Source organism: Microcaecilia unicolor, chromosome 8 (assembly GCF_901765095.1).
Source record: "Microcaecilia unicolor chromosome 8, aMicUni1.1, whole genome shotgun sequence".
Classification (NCBI taxonomy): Eukaryota; Metazoa; Chordata; class Amphibia; order Gymnophiona; family Siphonopidae; genus Microcaecilia; species Microcaecilia unicolor.
The window spans coordinates 65,246,160-65,266,851 of record NC_044038.1 but is presented as its reverse complement, the minus strand read 5'-3'; the positions used below and the strand labels follow the sequence as shown (position 1 = coordinate 65,266,851).

The window sequence follows — 20,692 nt, the reverse complement described above, 5'->3', positions numbered from 1 at the left end:
ACTGGTTGGTGGGGGATCAAATACTTATTTCCCTCTGCAGAATGCAAATAAATTCATATACTTTCCACAATGTGATTTTCCGGATTTAATTTGTGATGTGCTATCTCTCACTGTTACCAATAACCTACCCTTCAATTATGGGCTGCTCATGTCTTTGTCAGTGGGCAAACTTACAAAATCAGCAAGGGATCAAATACTTATTTCCACCACTGTAACTCAGAACAGAAGCCCTGGCCCTGCCTCACAACCTGTTGGCTTCCTAGATGGACCTGCAGGCCTCCACAGCCACCATATATACCACCTCTGTCCTGTGAAAGAAGGGAAGGTGGCCTCTACAGCTCACTGCACACCACCTCCAGGAGTCGGAGCAGTTTCAGTTCCTGAAGAGACAAAGCAGAAAGCAAGATGCAAATGAGGAAAGAGGAGGAGATGGCAAGGACAGGAAGAAAGAGGAGGAGATGGCATGGATGGGAAGAAAGCAAAGAAGGGGTGGCTGGGGTAGTGAAAAAACAAAAATAGAAAGATGGAGCTTAGGGCAAGAGGAAGAGTCAAGGGAAGTGAGTGAGAGGAGGGGCCAGAGGCAGAGAGAAAGTGAAAGAAGCATGTCTGGAAGCAAAGAGGGGATCCTTGGGGCAGCTGAACCTCCATCATTTTTCATGTGGGGGATTGTTGAGACTGCCGAGTCTCTGGTTTTCTTCTAAACAATGAGGGCTGTTAGATTGAGGTTTCTGAGCTCCCAGCATGATTCTTTCTGGATTGTTACAGCCCCTGCTCCCCATAAGACGAATGACTAGGGCTTGGATTAATATAAGCAGAAATACATTTTTGTTTCTTATTCTTCAATTTGTACTGCAGGATTTGGTTAAGCACAAATTATAAATGCACAGACAAAAATTGAAATGGGACCACCAAGACAACAGTCTGTATTTGGTTAAGTTCTGTCATGGGTGTGAGGTACAAGGGTTGAGGCACATCCATTCCTCTTCCTCTCCCTACAGCACTCACCTGCCTCCATCAGCTCATGGTAGGTCTAATTGCTGCACTCCTGTCTCAAGTTTCCACCAGAATTATATAGTTTTTCCTTAATTATTTTGTGGGAATTTGTTGATTTATTTTTTCTCTCAGCATTGGGGAAATGTGAATCTCATATTTTTGTGTTTTGCATGGTACAGGAGGAAATGCATTTGTGTTTTTCTCTTGTGTTACACTGCATGTAGAGTCTACTTCCTTGAGGTTTCCACTTCAGTTTTTGTTTACATAGTTCTGTTTCTGATTTGTGTTTCCTTATGCTATATTTGGTGATGAAGTATTCTGCTAAAGTGTAGGGAAACAGAACAAGTGAAACTGCAATAGACACCCACACAAACTACACTTTAGCAGAATACTTCATCACCAAATATAACATAAGGGAACACAAATCAGAAACAGAACTATGTAAACAAAAACTGTACAGCATGATTTCATTATATAATATTAGTGTAAATGTGCACTGTACAGCATGATTCCATTATATAATATTAGTGTAAATGTGCATCAGACACCCACTTATTCCATTGCCAGTAGCAGGTGGAAGTGGGTGCACCTAAATGAAGCAATTTAGTGCATAACATAGGTAGTCTGTAAGTTACATCTGTAAAGGGTGGTCCTGCCCAGGCTTCGCCTCCACCCATGCTCCTAGAATAGTGCCCCGAGATCTCAGCTTGCACTTATCCATGAAAGTGCTTGTATTCTATAAATTTACACATGCATCTGGTGAATACATTTAGGTGCCATTTTATAGAATGAGGGGGCATATGTCCCAAGCAGCCTCAGGTGCAGGCTAGAGCAGCAGGATGAAAATCACTGAAGCTAGAGTTCAAATCCTACTAATAATCCTTGTGACCTTGGGAAAAATCACTTCATCCTCCATTGCTTCAGGTAAAAATACCTGCTGTACCTAAGTGCAACTTGCTTTGAACTACTACTGAAAAGGAGTGCCATAACCAAAAGAAAGAAAAACAGGCTTATTCAGTCCAGCTGGAAATCAACAGAGGTACAATGTGAGGTTAGGGGGCAGCTTTCAATGCAGCAGGGACGCTAATGCACCGTACAGAATTACAGTGACAGGTGGTGCACAGCAGAATAAGTTCGTTTATGCATGTACAGAGCTCTACAAAGTGGAAACAGGCCAAAAAGCTCCCTATACAATCCAAGTAAATTTACATTTCCTCTGCTAGGTGTTTTCTGCGGTATTTTTGCATGGCTGTGTCTTGCAATAAGACAGTTTCCACCCAGCTCCCCTAGGAGTTACCCTTATTAGCAGCAATACCAGCACTATCTTGCTCTCTCTCCTTTGCTCCCCTGTCAGAGAGAGTGACTAATTTAACCATCTCTTCAGGTATTGTTTTTCTCTGCATCTCTCCTATCTGTAACTGGACGTTTGCATGAAAGACTATTTTTAAAGTAAACTTGTGCTGTCCTGCACTCATAACAGAATCGTTTATTGTTATTTATAATTTTAGTTTTGGTTTCTAGAGTTTCGCTTTCCTTGAAACAGCTCCTCAGTAACTCACTTCGTAATAAGGAGCATCGTGTGCTCTCAGAGGCTCACCTACAGCATCGTCTTTGGATAATTCTTATGTGTGTTTGAGCTTTTATTGGAGCATCTGCAAAAACAAATCCATTAACTCAGTATAGCTTAACCACAAATCTCTCATACTTTAGGAAATAAGAAAACAGCTTTCCTTACCTTTTGTACCCCCTCAATAATCCCAAGATGTACAATGACTGTTAATGGCCCTTTTTAATCCAAGGGGCACCTAATCAGTTAAAGACGTCTAGCTGCAGGTAGTTTTGGCAGACGGTTTCCTGCTCCTAAGTCCCCAGTCTTTGCCGCTTTGCACTAACATGAGCTACCCGTCAAGCCCCAAGTTGTTCACCGCATGCGGGGCAGGGCTGCAGAGCTCTTTAAACAGACTCCAGGTCTCCTATTGGTTGCTGGTTTCCAGGTTTCCTTGTGCCTTGTCCACTAACGCCTGGAATGCCAGCACTTAAGGGATCCTCTGCAAACTCATGTCCCCCGAAGCGAGAGATACGATACAGGTGTATGTATATAGCGGATTTAGAGACACAACATCGTTGCAGCTGAAAGGGCTCGTTCCTCGCTTCTGCTCAGCAGGGAAACATACTTGTTTTATTATTCACACTGGCTCAGGAAGGTACCGTAGCGTTTATACAATCCTGCACACCCGATCATTGCTCGCTAGCAGACCTTTTCACCTCATTTGTCAGTCAACGCTCCTTGCCTCAGGTACTTTGTGAGCACACCAAGGCCGGGGAAAGTACCTGCATATATATATTTCTGAAGCCTTACTTAATTTTGTTTTTAATCTTTCAAGTGTATTGTTGCCCTTTTGCCAGTGTCCTCAATAAAAATATTCAACTATAACGATAACAATTAAAATGTAATATTGAACTAATCTTAAATATTCATTTGTTTATATATATATATATATATATATGTGTCAACAGCTTTATTATACCATATAAAGGCGGTATATCAAATCTGACCCTTATCCTTACCTGTTACTTGTGACCGCCGCCCTGGTTGTCTGGAGCAGAATATGCTAAAGAAGGTAGAATGGGATGTGTGATAAATTAAAAAAAAATTATATATATATATATATAAACAAATGAATATTTAAGATTAGTTCAATATTACATTTTAATTGTTATCGTTATAGTTGAATATTTTTATTGAGGACACTGGCAAAAGGGCAACAATACACTTCAAAGATTAAAAACAATTAAGTAAGGCTTCAGAAATAACTAGTAACAGTACACTGTAGACCCCATACAACACTGAAATTGGGGTGCAAAATAGTTAAGGACTTAATTCATGCTATCTCATAAGGTCCCAGTACTGACCACATTACAAGAAATTCCACCATATATCATCTCTATAGTGTAGTAGTAATCCTACACAATTCCTTAAGCATATAAGAGGGGCTCATGTTGCTCTCCCATAGCAAATGCGCCAGAAAAGGGATAAGCACAAAACATACAGTATCTCTCCCCCCCCCCCCCCCCCCCCCCGATTCTAAGATATGGCAGCTAAATTTGCACACGCTGACAACCCATTGTTGGTACTAATTGGGACTTACATGCACATCCTATTCTATAACAATGTGCACAGAAATCCTAGAGCACATAAATTCAAAGGACTGTTTCAGGGGCATTCCCAGAATGTACACACATTACAGAATAGACTCAATTAGCACCTAGCTTAGGCAGGGATCCTTTATGGATCAGCACTCAGTGCTTAGATTTCTTAGCGCCGTTTAAAGAATGTAGTCTTATATCTAAATTCTTATGAAATAAAGAGAATACAGTACAGAAACCCTGATCCCAGAATTAAAAGATGATATGGTTATAGCACTCTTATGGGAAACGCTGAAATCAGGGCATTATTGACATACTTATGTAAAACTGGACAAGTCATTTTATCAACCTGTGACTGAGATCTAAGCCCAGCTCTGCTACTAACTATGTGATCTCTGGTTACTTTTTATCCCTGTACATCAGTTTACATACCTGTAATGGGATTTCTTCTTGGCTTTAGAACAATGTTTCCCAAGGCCGGTCCTGAAGTACCCCTTGCCAGCCAGGTTTTCAGGATATCCACAATGAATACGCATGAAAGATTTGCATATAATGGAGGCACTGTGTGCAAATCTTTCATGCATATTCACGGTGGATATCCTGATTGACTGGCAAGGGGTCAGTGGTGTACCAAGGGGGGGGGGGGCGGTGGAGGCAGTCCGCCCCGGGTGCACGCTGCTGGGGGGGGGGGTGCCACGCGCCGGTCAGCGTAGTTGGTTTCCATGCTCCCTCTGCCCCGGAACAGGAAGTAACCTGTACAAGGGCAGAGGGAGCATGGAAAGTTTCCATTGGACACCGACGACGCTGACTGGCACCCCCTCCCCCCCAGCAGCGTGCACCCGGGGGTTCTTTCGCCGGGATGGGGGGGTTGCGCTGCACGGGGGGGGGGGGCGCATTGGCGATCCACCCCCAATGTCAGCGCCACTCGGAACGCCACTGCAAGGGGTACTCTAGGCCTGGACTTGGGAAACACTGCTTTAGAAGGTATCAGATAAAGCAGCCTTAATACTTAGCTAGTTGTTAGTGAGGTATTAAAGACGTGAGACTGCATAAAAATTACAACCATTAAACAAAGAATTTGTTTATGAAAAAACTGACAAATTTGCTGTTTGCAAGTACATAACACTATAAAAAGAGAATAGGAACAAGGAAATTATAAAGGATTACAGTAGGCACATAACCTAAGATCTCCAGGATCACTATTGTACAGTAAATATAGGCATGACACAGGTTTGTATGTCAGTAATAACACTGTTCACAATGTAGTCTGCTTCCATGTACATAGCACCCATTATGTATATTTCTAATAAGCACAAGTGAGAAATATTCACATTACAGGACTGTCCACCCTGTTACGACTGTATAAGGGGAAAACCAGGTGTTTTGGGCTACAGCAGTCAAGGGCAAACCACTGCAGTATTCTGTCAAGAAGAATTATAACATAACACTTTGTTTTTATAGACTACACTACCTCACAATTCTATGTAGGTTACAGACTGGACAAACTACGGACAACATGACATTATCATCAATTAATTAAAACTAATACATTCATTCCCTTCCATAATTTTGAAACAAAAATGTTTTAAGCAGACCTCTAAAATGCAAATCTTGATGCCTGAACTATCAAAGAAGAGATTTCCATGATCTCCCAGGTCTGTAATGTACAATGTACCCTGACACTGCCATCTTGTGGAAACTGTGGTGAATAAAACAGTACAGGGGAAATGCAGTCCTTTTTAGCAGCTGAATCACAGATTTCAGGGCCATTTTACAGAGCTACTGCTCACTCTTCCAACGCGGCCATGGGTCATAGTCCCGGCTCCTAGCACGCACCATTTCCAGGGGAAAAGAAACCCCCCGGAAATAGCCTGCACGGCAGTAACCTGGCACCACTGTGCGCTGCCTGGTTACAACTGGGTTAGCGTGGGAGCCCTTATCGCCACCTCAATGGGTGGCAGTAAGGGCTCCCCGCTGCATACACATGCAGTAAGAGTTCTCTTACCACATGGCCATGTGTCTGGGGGGGGGGGGGGGGGGGGGTTACTCGCTGCAGTAAAAAGGGCCCTGGCGGGCATGAAAAACAGCCCTCACCACTAGCGCAGGGCCCTTTTCCCTGCAGCTTGGTAAAAGGACCCCTTACTTCCTTTGGCATTATGATAGTGCAGATGATGCCACTTTGTGCTAGGGGGATCATCCAAAGTCTCTAATCTACCCTCACACCTGGCTCTTATTTTCTGGCTATATACTGTAGTGCAACAGGCATGTAGCTGCTACTGTTACATAAAAGCAAAGCAAGAGTTGAGTAGACAGACCAACACAGCAAGCACACAAAAGTGCCACTCTCTTACTGCCAATGACCCATTCTTGTTTGATAAACCTCCTGTAATTAGGACATATTACAATTTAACATTTAGTGTACTTTATTAGCTTATTTTGCAAGGGGAAGGGGTACACATCCTCTACACAAATCTCCTTCACTCGGTCTTAAATCCACTGATGTCCTCATGTCCAAAAATGTCTATCATTTGCTTTCTCAGTTTAACTATCCTCTGTTTGCATATTTGGTATGCAGATTTCCTTTGCTGCTTCTTTCAACTTTACTACATTCTTCCCTGTGCTCTCCTGCACAGATCCCTTTTTTTCTCTTTACCCTTTTCCAAGCACCTTTTGGAAAACTATACTTATCTCCCCCCCCCCCCCCCCCCCCACCATTTTTATTTTCTAACAAAGGAAGGCAACCAATATTTTCTTTTAGCCCACTGTTGTACTTGAGATTAATTTCTCCACCTTCATCAAGTGCAAAGGACTTATATATATATATATATATATATATTTTAGGGTAACACCGTTGGTACAGGTGAAGACCAAGAGAATGACTTTGGTATAATTGAACAGTGTTGCACAAAATCTTGATAAGTCCACTTTAGGGCCAAACATTTTCTGACCGACATATTCTTTCATAGGGCTATTTGTTATCTTACTGAATTATGGGGGGGGGGGTTGCTGAAAAACACAAGTCTTCCATTAACCATTGCAAAATGTGATTATTTTTGGCTTTCTGCAGAATCTTGTTAAGTCCACAAGTAGTTGTCCCACAGGAAAAAGAAATTTAAAAAGGCTAATTTTCCTAATACATCGCTTTCCATGCACAGTATTTTTGTATGTTAATATTGCTATAATTAATTTTAGCGAACTAATTTAGGTCAATTTATAGTGATAGTTTTACATAGTAATACATGTTTGGGCCCATACTTTATTAAGCGTCTGCACGCTAGCCTAGCTGATCATTCAGCACTGCAAAGCATCCTTTTATATTTTGAGTATGGTGGCTGTAAGTGAAAAAGTAGTATTTGACATAAACACATTTGTGCAAGAACCTGTCAAGTCCACTCACCTTGAACAACAGCTGCAGCTTCTTGTTTTCCCATTTTCATTTGGAGTCAACGCTGTTTCACATCAAATTTTGTCACCATTCCTCTGGACATAGATTCTGAGAGGCATGATCTCCAATTTTGTTGAAAGGATTTCTTGCTTACTTAGATCATTTAAACCATCCATATGGCAGTCGACCAGCAGGTCACCATGTGCCTGTCCTTTTCCATTCACAAATTCCTCTCCCTTTACACTTTTAATTTGTGTAGTTTGTTTCTAGTTGCTGTCATCACACTTTTATGTAGTATTTTGGCAAGATTTCACATTTGCATGACATGTAATAAACATGACACAGATATGAAATTTTAACATTTTTATAGTATGATGTAACATAGTACACCTAATTTCTAAAGCACACAATTTAGCCTCAAAAGTTTCACTGGCTCTTGGCCAAATTCATATCATTATCCAATCTCCATGGGCAATTCAAGCCAGGTCAAAATTTCTTAATGTTTCATATAAAAATTTGTAATCTTATATCAGATTTTTTTTCCATGCAGCCCTGCTATTAAGCTTGCCTTAAATAAAAAAAAAAGATAAATATTAATATTTTATTGACAATCTCATATTTTCATTAATATTGAAATTTCTTGAATTTCTAGGTTGCAGTTGCTGGATTAGGTGATATAAAAGTTTTTAAAAAGGCTTTCATTACTCTCGATGGAATCAAAAGAGGCAGGATTAAATTGGTGTTGTGAAAAGCTGAGATTCCAGTAACAGATGGCCATAGTCATCATTCCAGGGACCTATCACCTGTACCACAGCAAACACTGGATGCCATTAAGAATCGCACCTAGAGTTTCCAACCTTCATGAAAGCCATTATTCAAGTCTCAGTATCACAACAATGTACAGAGAGTTCCAAGAGCAATTTTCTGACTCAAAAGTGAGCTACTTCACACAGAACATCCACTTTGGTTATCCTCATTCTGACACTTGTACGGTGTGTGACAGATATCACTGTCCGATGAGAAGTATGGAAGACAAAGATCACATTGCAACTGAACAGCAACTGTAAGAGTATGCAGCTAGCGAAGATGACAACGCAATTACTTCATTTGACTTTCAGAAGAACTTTCCTCTTCCTCACCTCTCGGCTAGTGAAATCTATTATAAAAGGCAGCTGTGGTTCCATCTTTTTGGAGTTCACAACCTAAAGAATTAAGCACACTAGCTACATACCTGAGGTTCACGGCTTTGTTAACTGAATACATTCATTGTAGTCTTATCAATGCCTTGTTCAAAAACTGAAGGTGCAAAGAACTTCCCAGGAAGGCACAATTACTAACCTCGGAGAGCAATCGCAGAGCCAAAGCCACACCTCACTGTCACCTTATTTAATACATTCTTCCAGCATACTCACAATTTAAATAAGCTTTCCTTTACCATCCTGTTTTTAGTTTGCTCATTTTCTCTTGTAAGTTTATGCATCAGACACACAGCATTTGGCTTTAGCCTATAACTTGCTGCGTATAATCATACTTCTACCTACCTCACAGAGATGCTCTAGTTGGATAGCCCTTTCCCCAGATTATCTCTAAGTAGTTTCATAACTGCTTGGGCCTCTTTTCATTGCAGACTTGATTTTGTTAGTGTTCTGCTCCTCTGTTGCCTGGTATTCTTGTCTGGCTCCACATTTTCTGCAGCTGGTGTGTCCTTACCGTGACTGTTGAACACACATTTTCTGTAGTATCATCATACATTTCCAAGCTTCTTTGGGCAAATACACAATCTTTACCATTTCATCAGCAGCTGCACTCACACTATAAGTTTACAGAAATCTTATAGGCTGAAGTCTGGAGAAAAACCAAGCAGTCGCATGCATTCATTCAGCTGCCACTTTTAAACAGACTACAGTTAGTCACTGTATATGGTGAGTGGCAATGTTTTATAGTAAGTGCATGGGTCTAGTAATAGTCACACCTTTCCAGGAACTGTTTGGGTCAATATATATGATTAGTGATAGGGCAACATACCAGCTTCTCTACTGAAATGAAGCTGAATAGGACAGAGCACTTATTTTATCCTCTGCAGAGTATGGGGAAAAGAAATAAGGACAAGGAAAAGCAGCTCTTCCTTCTCTAGGTTGACATGAGAAGTACAAGGGCCAAGCACTGTCATTACAGTTGCAATAAAAATAGATGACAGGACACTATGTGATATTCTATTATGGAACACTTGTAACTCCTTTACAGCATAAGACATGGCAAGGGACTATAGGGCACTGGTTCTCAAACCTGCCCTAGGGCTCTCCAGCCAGTCAGGTTTTCAGGATATCCACAATGAATATTCATGAGAAGGATCTGTATGCAGTAGAGAGTAAGCATGGAAATCTCTCATGAATATTCATCATGGATATCCTGAAAACCTGACTGGCTTGGGAGCCCCAAGGCAGGTTTGGGAACCACTGGACTATACAACGTCTGCAAGGTGTTTCTCTATAGTTTTGCTGCAATAGTGAACTTTACATTTAAACTTAAACCTTACACTGTTTGAGACAAGTTCAGAATATTTAAGTACTTGGCCACCCCTGCCTCTAGCGCCTGCGTTTGCTTCTGAACATTGGCCAATGAGGGCACAACTAATAGAATAGAGGATTCTGTTTCCATCTTTCTCATTATGACACCCCCAGTAGGATGCAATGCCCATGCTACCCCTTCCATGATATAACTGCATGCTGTCAGCAAGTCTTCCCAACAATAATTCAGATTAAATGTGAGAAAGAACAAAGTTTATTTAGATACTGCAATAATTAGTCATCACATGATCAAAACAACATTCTTCTGTAATGCGCTGTTTAACCATTGTGCACATGCCCTTTCGAGGGCAGAGTAAATACAGGCAGCAGTGACCCTGTTCACTGGTGGCTACAGGGAATCTGATCACATGAACAGTCCAGCATGATAAAACACAGCTTGTAAATACCAAAATGGCAGGCTGGGTCAGTGAACACAGAAAAGACAGACATGTCTAAAGGGGCAACACTGGCCTCTTCCCTATTCTGGCATTGGAATCTTCTTTCCAGTTCCACTTGCTTTCAGGACTGCTTGTCTAAAATGACACTCATTCAGAGCTGAGATATCAGAGGAACCTAAAAACAGATACCTTCTCACCCATGTACGCAGATATTTGTACAGGACTGCCTCAATTTATTATGCATATCAAACACAAAGTCTTGAAAAACAAAGAGAGAAGTTGCTTATTGTGCTGTAGAGCAGACTGCAGTTTGCTCTGTTGAGGTGAACCGATAACGAGAAGAGCTAGATGAGCTGCTCATGCCATTGGGGGGGGGGGGGGGGGGGGGGAAGATGCAGTGGCAGAGAGTATGTAGATATTTAAAAAGAAAAAGGTAAGCATCTTTCAGCTGTAATTATGAGAGGAGTTACTTTGCAGCATTTCAGAATGGACATGTTCCAGAACATGTGGGAAGGAACAGATGAAGAAATAACATTAAAACTTAAGAACAATAAACTTATGTAAAGTCACACATCTCTCTGTGCATAGCCAAATTTTCAATATAACATTATGGTACTATTAGAGGACAGCCCATTTTTGACCCAGCTTGCCACTTTAAACACATCTCATTCCTGGTAGTAATGCTGATATTGTTGTGGCAACAGTGCCACCATGTGGTCATGCTGTCATAACAATTCTAAATCAATCACTAAATAGCTCCAGTCTTATTGAATACAAAATATCTTTATTAAACACGTGTGCTTCAAAACCTGCTCACGTGTGTTTAAAACCTTTATTCACAAACAATGTTCTCTTATATCTTCCATACTCATTCACACCTTATAGTACCTGCATAGAAAATCTAAAACAAGGAGGATTTATATATACATGACTTTCTTGAATATCATTACACACTGTGTCAGAGTTCATAACTTCTTGTCTCTCAAAGAGACTTCACAGAATTAGAAATACGGGACCTTTGCATGTGTCTTGTATTCAATAAGACTGGAGCTATTTAGTGATTGATAATACGAGTGCTCCAGCAGCTCTATTGAGTCCCTAATTGTATAACATTATCAATATATATTTTTAGGGAGATGGCAGCGGCCGGATGGGATTCGAAGGCGGGCCTAACAGAAGACCGTGTAGCTGAATTATTGGGGGGAGCACGCCTATTTTCTGGGGGTATCCAAGAGCAGGAAAGTAGTTGGGATGATGTTTTAAGGATCCATAAGACCTTGGTAAGGGCGGAACTCCACTCGGCGGCATTGATTGAATATTGCCACACGCAACGGGTTCCTCGTGGTCTAAGAATCACTAAGGAGCCCAGATATCTGGGTAACGATAAATATGTCGCCAAGTGGAATACTGTTATCACTCAGTGCTCCCTTGATCTCATGTTACTTACAATTGATGCGTTACAGGAGGAGATACAGGGACACAGAGACGAGTTGTTTCAAAAACAGAATGCCATGAGGGGTGTTCAGGATAAAGGAACATTTGAGAAAAATCTAAAAGAACATAACTCAAAAATAGAGGAGTATACTAATAACCAAAGAGTGATTAAAATAGCAAAATTTCGCAGGGATGAATATGACTACACTAAGGGTTATGTCTATAGCTGGATGGACAAAAAACGCCGTACTCGTAGGGGTAAATTTGGTGGTAGAAAAGTACAATTTAAATTGTCGTCCAGTGAATCATCGGGTGACGATGAAAGAGGTTATACACGTAATAAAATGGAGGGTATAAATATGTGTAAGAGTTCTGAACACCCCGGTGATATACCGGATTCTTTTTTAAGGATAGGAGATCAAGGGCCCAACACAACAGGCGAACTAAAGGGAGGGCTCAAAGGACCCAAAACCAAGAAGCTGCCCAAGAAATAAACACTGTTATTAATATTTCAAATAGTACATTGTCACCAATGCAGAAGGAGGTTTTGACTAGGGGATTATCCTTTGTTCCATCTAGCAGGTATGATCCCTTTGAAACCAGGCGGGGTTTATATCGCTTCTTTAGAGAACTTAGATTACGATTATATTTTGGCAATTCAGATGATACAAATCAAGAGCCCATATTTCCACGCACAGGTCATATCTCCAGGTGGGTACCCCCGGGAATAATAGACCCTATGATTCAAGCTTTTCAAAAATTGGTCTTATACGATCTTGCTAAATTAGAGGAAAGAAGGGGGAACGAATGGAGTAATATTTCAGGGTTACAACGGCGTGGTATTCAAGAGCTGGCCAACAATCAGAATATAGTTATCCAAAGAGCCGACAAGGGGGGTTCCGTGGTGATTATGGACAGGGATAAATATAAACAAGAAGCGATTGGACAGTTGGGTCAAGACCAATATTATATATTGTTAGATGCTGACCCCACGAAACAATTACAATCAGAAATTGAGATATATGTGAATGAAGCAGCAATGAAAGATATTCTTACAAAAAAAGAAAAACAATTTTTGTGCCATCCATGTCCTGCTATTCCTTATATCTACTTTATCCCTAAAATCCATAAATCTACCAGGGACCCTCCCGGCCGCCCAATAGTATCCACTAAGAACTCAGTATTAGAGCCTCTATCTAAATACATTGATAGGATATTGAACCCCCTGGTTTCGAGGGCAGAATCATACGTGAGAGATTCTATGCATTATATACAAATGCTTGAACAGCTAGAACCCACATTGAATAAAAAAGATCTTTACATGGTGGGGTTGGACGTAGTTGCCCTTTACACAAATATTCCCCAAGACAGCGCTATACAGATAGCATGTGAGCAATTTGAAAATCTCCACATTTCGCAGCTCAAAATTGAAGTATTGAAGCAATTATTAACGTGGGTGGTATGCCATAATTACTTCAAATTTGAAGATCTATTTTATAAACAGATAAAGGGGGTAGCTATGGGGGCAAGTGTTGCTCCGTCATTAGCATGCCTCTATATGATGCACTTTGAGAAAAGATATGTGTATGCGTCTAGATGGTTTCAATATATTACATCTTGGAAACGATATATTGATGATGTGATAATGTTGTGGCATGGCCCTATGGTAGAATTAAGGTTATTTCTGGAGTATTTAAATAGTGTAGATTCTAATATTAAATTCACTTCTCGAATAGCCCAAAATGAAATAGAGTTCCTTGATATTAAAATAATTAGAACAAAAGAAAAAGGGTTTGCGACTACTATTTTTCGCAAACCCACTGATCGCAACGTTTTGTTACATTATCAGAGTTTCCACCATCAGGGTTTAAAAAAAGGGATACCGGTTGGTCAATTACTGCGTCTTCGACGATTATGCTCCTCTATCTCAGAATTCAAGAAACAGGCTGCTGAAATGATAGAAAGATTTAGAGCTCGGGGTTACCCAATGAAGATCCTTAAAAATGCATACAAAAGGGCATTATACGCCCACCGCCCCTGGTTAATGTTACCTAAGTCAAGATCTCCTTCGAAGGCATTGGCATGTGTTATTCCGTTTTCTTTAAAAGCATCTAATATTAGCAGTATTATACATAAGCACTGGCATGTTCTTTCGATACACCCAGAATTTAGGGAACACCCCAAAGTAGCTTATAGACGACAAGCTAATGTGGGAGAATTACTAAAGAAATCAAAACAAAGAGAGGAGGAAGGCAGACACTCCCCATGTGGGAGATGTGTATATTGCCGCTTTTCCCTAAACACTGAAAAGATTGGTATACCCCACAGTGATAAAGAATTCATATTAAGGTATAATACTAACTGCAATAGCTCCCAAGTGGTGTATTGCATTATGTGTCCTTGTGAACTTTATTATATAGGTCACACTAAACGTCCCTTAAAGAACAGACTAGCAGAGCATGTAAGTAATTTACGTTTGAAGAAAATGATGTGCCCTTTGGTTGCTCATTGGTATGAGTGTAATCACACTGTAGATCAGTTAAAGTGTGTGATACTAACACAAATTCCCCTAGACAGGAGCCGTGGGGGTGACATCAGTTCTAGATTGTTAGCCATAGAACAGAGATATATTTATACATGGCAAACAGTGACACCCATGGGGCTTAATCAAGAGGTAGAATGGATTTAAGTGCCTGTTTCTTTAAGGGAGAAGAAAAAAAGAAAAAAGAAGCTATGCATTGTGGGAAGATATAAGGGTGGGGGTTTTGATTCTCCCTGGTTAGTTCAGAGCCACGGCAGTTGGGTCCCGGCCTGAGAAAGTCCTTTGTTGGCACGCTGCCAAACAGAATTGGTTAAAGTAAGTGCAGTTATTATATATAAAACATTATATTTTGATGAGATAGTAATTTGTTTAGAGGTTTGAATAGAAGGGGTGACAGTGGAATTGTGTAATTTTAGGGGATATGGTGGTTCCTCCTGATGAAGAGAACGAAATGCGGTCCTGCATAGAGGAGCCGATGCTTGCTTAAGGACTGGAGTAACAGCAGTTATGAGATTGAAAGTCTCATTCTGCTTATGTAGTGCCTGAAATCTATTGCAAGTGGAGGTGTTCATCCCCAGAGAAGTGTGTTGGGGTTTGTCTTGAACTTTCATGAAACTTTATGTGAAACCGGAAACCGGAAGAGCAGAGTGAATGGACACATGCAAAGGTCCCGTATTTCTAATTCTGTGAAGTCTCTTTGAGAGACAAGAAGTTATGAACTCTGACACAGTGTGTAATGATATTCAAGAAAGTCATGTATATATAAATCCTCCTTGTTTTAGATTTTCTATGCAGGTACTATAAGGTGTGAATGAGTATGGAAGATATAAGAGAACATTGTTTGTGAAGGTAAAATTATGTATAATCATACCTGATAATTTTCTTTCCATTAATCATAGCTGATCAATCCATAGACTGGTGGGTTGTGTCCATCTACCAGCAGGTGGAGATAGAGAGCAAACTTTTGCCTCCCTATATGTGGTCATGTGCTGCCGGAAACTCCTCAGTATGTCGATATCAAAGCTCCATCCGCAGGACTCAGCACTTAGAGAATTACACCCACAAAGGGACACTCTGCCCAGCTCACCACCGCCGAAACGGGGGAGGGGAATTAACCCAGCTCATCCCCACACAAGTGGGGGAGGGGAATCCGTCCAGCTCATCCCCGCGGAGCGGGGGAGGGACACCACACCCGCCGATGCGGGGGGATCTGGCTTATCCTGCAACCGCAACCGCGGGAGGAGCTGACTGACCCTAACACCGCCGAAGCGGGAGGGGTACAAAGCTGCCCTACAGCCGCACGAAGCGGGAGGGAGTGCCGGCAGAATTTTAAGTCTCAATCCAGCCCCGTAAAACGGAGGGGAGAGGAATGCAGCAGCTCACTGTAACACAAACTCGTCTTAACTCTTGAAGAATCCAAGTGAAAAAACTTGAACACGAAGTCTTTCTGAAGTAACTGAAGACTAAACTTGAACCTGAAATGCAACCAGAATAAAAACAGTACAGATATCTGGGAGGGGCTATGGATTGATCAGCTATGATTAATGGAAAGAAAATTATCAGGTATGATTATACATAATTTTACCTTCCATATCATCAAGCTGATCAATCCATAGACTGGTGGGATGTACCGAAGCAGTACTCACCCAGGGCGGGACATAGAAATCCCTGACCTCAACACTGAAGCTCCAAACCGGGCCTCCGCCCGTGCAGCCACAGTCAAACGGTAATGCTTGGAGAATGTATGAGCCGAAGCCCAAGTTGCCGCCTTGCATATCTCTTCCAAGGAGACGGATCCGGCCTCTGCCATCGAGGTCGCCTGAGCTCTCGTGGAGTGAGCCTTCAGCTGGATAGGCGGCACCTTCCCTGCGGCCACATAAGCCGCTGCAATGGCTTCCTTGACCCATCTTGCCACTGTAGGCTTAGCAGCCTGCAGACCCTTACGAGGACCTGCAAACAGGACAAACAGATGATCCGATTTCCGGAAATCATTGGTCACTTCCAAGTATCTGATGATGACTCGTCTCACATCCAGATATTTAAGAGCAGAGTACTCCTCTGGGTAGTCCTCCCTACGAAAGGAAGGGAGACATAGCTGCTGATTCACATGGAAGCGAGAAACAATCTTGGGCAGGAAGGAAGGCACTGTGCGAATAGTCACTCCTGCCTCAGTGAACTGTAGAAAAGGCTCTCGACATGAGAGCGCCTGGAGCTCGGAAACTCTTCTGGCTGAAGTGATAGCCACCAAAAAGACTGCTTTCAACGTCAGGTCTTTCAGAGATGCCCTTGACAAGGGTTCAAACGGCGGCTTCTGCAATGCTCTTAGCACCAGGTTGAGATTCCACGCAGGCACCACTGAGTGCAGAGGAGGGCGCAGGTGATTAACCCCCTTGAGAAAGCGCACCACATCTGGCTGCGAAGCCAGGGAAGCACCCTTCAGGCGGCCCCTGAAGCAAGCCAGAGCCGCTACCTGGACCTTAAGGGAACTGAGCGACAGGCCTTTGTCCAGACCTTCTTGCAGGAACGTCAACACTGAAGAAATTGGAGCAGTGAAAGGAGAAAGAGAGCCTGCTTCACACCACGCTGCAAAGATACGCCAAACCCTGGCGTAAGCAGTAGAAGTAGAGCGCTTCCTCGCTCTCAGCATAGTGGCGATGACCTTGTCTGAGAAGCCCTTCTTCCTCAGACGCTGCCGCTCAATAGCCAGGCCGTAAGACCAAAGGGGGAGGGATCCTCCATCACCACGGGACCCTGATGTAACAGGCCCTGCTCCACTGGCAACCGCAGAGGATCGTCGACTGAGAGCCTGATCAAGTCCGCATACCAGGGACGCCTGGGCCAATCCGGACCCACCAGGATTATCCTGCCGGGATGCTTTGCCACCCGGTCTAGTACCCTGCCCAACATGGGCCAGGGCGGGAACACATAGAGAAGCTCTTGTGTCGGCCATTGTTGGAGAAGAGCATCTACTCCCAGGGATCGAGGGTCCCGTCCTCTGCTGAAGAAGCGCGGCACTTGGCAATTGGCCGATGACGCCATCAGATCTAGGCCCGGCTGGCCCCAGCGCTTCGTGATGTCCAAGAACGCCTGAGCAGATAGCTGCCACTCTCCGGGCTCCAAGGTATGGCGACTGAGAAAGTCCGCCTTGACATTCATGACTCCGGCAATGTGGGCCGCTGACAGCTGTTCCAGGTTCGCTTCCGCCCACTGGCATAGACTCATAGCTTCCTTGGCTAGAGGGGCGCTCTTGGTACCTCCCTGGCGGTTGACATAGGCCACAGCCGTGGCATTGTCCGACAGGACCCGTACAGGCTTGAACACCAGTACCGGGATGAACTCCAAAAGCGCCAACCGAATGGCTCTGAGTTCCAGGAGGTTGATAGACCACTTTGCCTCTGCAGGAGACCAGAGCCCCTGCGCTGTCCTTCCCAAGCAGTGGGCTCCCCAGCCCGATAACGAGGCGTCCGTCGTGACGACAATCCACTCTGGGGACACCAGAGGCATTCCCGCAGACAACTTGTCTGTCTGCATCCACCAGCTCAGCGCCTTGCGCACTGCTGGATCCAAGGGAAGACGCACCGCATAATCCTCCGACATCGGAGTCCAGCGCTGCAGCAGAGAGTGTTGTAGTGGTCTCATATGAGCCCTGGCCCAGGGCACTACTTCCATCGTGGCCGTCATAGAGCCCAACAGCTGCACATAGTCCCAAGCCCGAAGAGGAGAGGCTACTAGGAACTGGTCCACCTGAGCCTGAAGCTTGACAATCCGATTGTCTGGCAGGAACACTCTGCCCACTTGGGTGTCGAATCGAACTCCCAGATACTCCAGGGACTGAGTCGGGCGCAGCTGGCTCTTCTCCCAGTTGATGATCCATCCCAGGGAGCTCAAAAGAGCAACTACCCGGTCCACAGCTTTGCCGCACTCTGCATAAGAGGGGGCTCGGATCAACCAGTCGTCCAGATAAGGATGGACTTGTACTCCTTCCTTTCGCAGGAAGGCCGCTATGACCACCATTACCTTGGAAAAGGTCCGCGGAGCAGTAGCCAACCCGAACGGGAGGGCTCTGAACTGGAAGTGTCGGCCCAGGACTGCAAAACGCAGAAAGCGTTGATGAGGAGGCCAGATGGGAATATGCAGGTACGCTTCCTTGATGTCCAAGGATGCCAGGAACTCCCCTGCCTTCACTGCCGCTATAACAGAGCGGAGAGTCTCCATGCGAAAGTGCCGCACTTTCAAGGCCCGATTGACCCCTTTGAGGTCGAGGATAGGCCGGACAGAACCTCCTTTCTTTGGTACCACAAAGTAAATGGAGTAACGCCCCTTGCCAAGCTGACTTTCTGGCACCGGAACGACCGCACCCAGGCGGATCAGATTGTCCAAAGTCTGCTGCACTGCCACAGCTTTGACCGGAGACTTGCAGGGAGAGAGTACAAACCCGTCTCTTAAGGGTCGGCAGAACTCTAGCTTGTAGCCGTCTCTGATGACTTCCAGCACCCAAGCGTCTGAAGTTATTGTGGTCCACTCGCCCAGAAACGAGGACAGCCGTCCTCCAATCTGCACTGGGGCGTGGACCAATACCCCGTCATTGGGTACGAGACCCTGGGGGAGGACCGGAGGGAGCACCTCCGGGACGGCGGTCTCTGCGAAAGGAATGCTGCTTGGGGGAGAAATTCCTCTTAAAGGAAGAGGGGGCAGAAGCACCCGACCTGCCCGGGCGGTACCGACGGGCTTCCTGAAACCGTCCTCTGGAGGTACCGGGACGAGCACTAGCCCGAGCCCTGACCTCCGGTAACTTCTTGCCCTTAGACGTGCCGAGATCAGTCACGATTTTGTCCAGCTCGACCCCAAAGAGCAGCTTGCCTTTAAAAGGCAATCTAGCCAGGCGGGATTTTGAGGCGTGGTCAGCAGACCAATGTTTCAGCCAAAGCCACCGCCGCGCAGAGACAGTCTGAGCCATGCCTTTAGCTGAGGCTCTCAAGACATCATACAGCAAGTCTGCCAAATAGGCTAAGCCCGATTCCAGGGCTGGCCAATCATTCCTCAAGAAATGATCCGAGGGGGAAGCCCGCTGCACCATAGTCAGGCACGCCCTGGCCACATAGGAGCCGCAAACTGAGGCCTGCAAACTTAAAGCAGCCGCCTCAAAGGACGACCTTAAGGCCGCCTCCAATCTCCTGTCTTGGGCGTCCTTTAGGGCCGTGCCACCTTCCACCGGCAATGCCGTTTTCTTAGTCACCGCAGTGATTAAAGAATCCACGGTAGGCCACAGATAGGCCTCACGTTCACTCACAGACAAAGGATAGAGGCGGGACATAGCCCTAGCCACTTTAAGGCTCGCTTCTGGGACATCCCATTGAGCCGAAATTAAGGTGTGCATGGCATCATGCACGTGGAAGGTTCTAGGCGGGCGCTTAGTCCCCAGCATAATGGCAGAGCCAACAGGGGCTGAGGGAGAGACGTCCTCCGGAGAGGATATCTTCAAAGTGTCCATGGCCTGTAACAACAGGTTGGGCAAATCCTCCGGGCGAAAAAGCCGCGCTGCAGAGGGGTCATCCGCTCCAGCCGAGCGGGGATCCGTCTCCTCCAAGGAATCCGCAAAGGACCGTTGGGAGACCTCAGACACGCTGCCCTCATCTACATCGGAGGAGACAAATTCCTCCAAGGCCTGGGAATCAACCCGAGGGCGTTTACCTCTGGGAACCTCAACCTCTTTACCAGAGGAGGGAGCGGGGGCAGCGTTGTGCATGAGGAAGGCCCGATGCAGCAGCAAAACAAACTCGGGGGAGAAACCCCCCAGACTGTGCACCTCCGCAGCCTGGGCAACAGCCCTAGGCGCGCTCTCAACCGGCGCTCGCAATAGCGGGGGAGAGACATGCTGCGCATCCAAAATGGCGTCCGGCGCGAAACTCCGCGAAGGAGCCGCGCGGGAAGAACGGCTCTTAACTTTAGCCGCTTCTGTGCCGTCGCCCAAATTAAGGGCGTTCATGGCATTAATGTCTCCAACCTCAAGGGCGGCCCAAGAAGAAGCCGTCCGAGCCGCGTGGCCGGCCAAGATGGCGGAGGCGAGGAGCGGGGGATGGGCGTTTATGGCGGGAAAAACCGCCACGCCGGAGGAAGGACCGGGACATGCATCGGTCGCGAAACTGTCACCCACCAAGGGCGAATCCGGCTTGAAGACCCCGGCATCCCCTCTAGAAGCGCTCGAGCGACCCGGGGAGCGACCCTT

The 20,692-nt window shown here is 44.7% G+C and overlaps 2 protein-coding genes across 2 annotated transcripts in view; one reads left to right on the top strand and one right to left on the bottom strand.

Annotated features, from left to right (window-relative positions):
- LOC115476379 (forkhead box protein J1-B-like) overlaps positions 1-2,904 on the bottom strand; it is a 33,582-nt gene extending 30,678 nt beyond the window's left edge. Inside the window, exon 1 of the mRNA XM_030212733.1 lies at positions 2,729-2,904. The gene's annotated coding sequence lies outside the window, so the exon portion shown is untranslated. The remainder of the gene's footprint in view (positions 1-2,728) is intronic.
- Positions 2,905-10,299: 7,395 nt separating this feature from the next.
- LOC115476378 lies at positions 10,300-15,272 on the top strand. Its single transcript, XM_030212732.1, has 2 exons — positions 10,300-14,781; positions 14,883-15,272. The coding sequence occupies exon 1, from the start codon at positions 12,457-12,459 to the stop codon at positions 14,611-14,613; it is 2,157 nt and encodes a 718-aa protein (XP_030068592.1). The 5' UTR covers positions 10,300-12,456; the 3' UTR covers positions 14,614-14,781; positions 14,883-15,272.
- Positions 15,273-20,692: the final 5,420 nt, after the last annotated feature.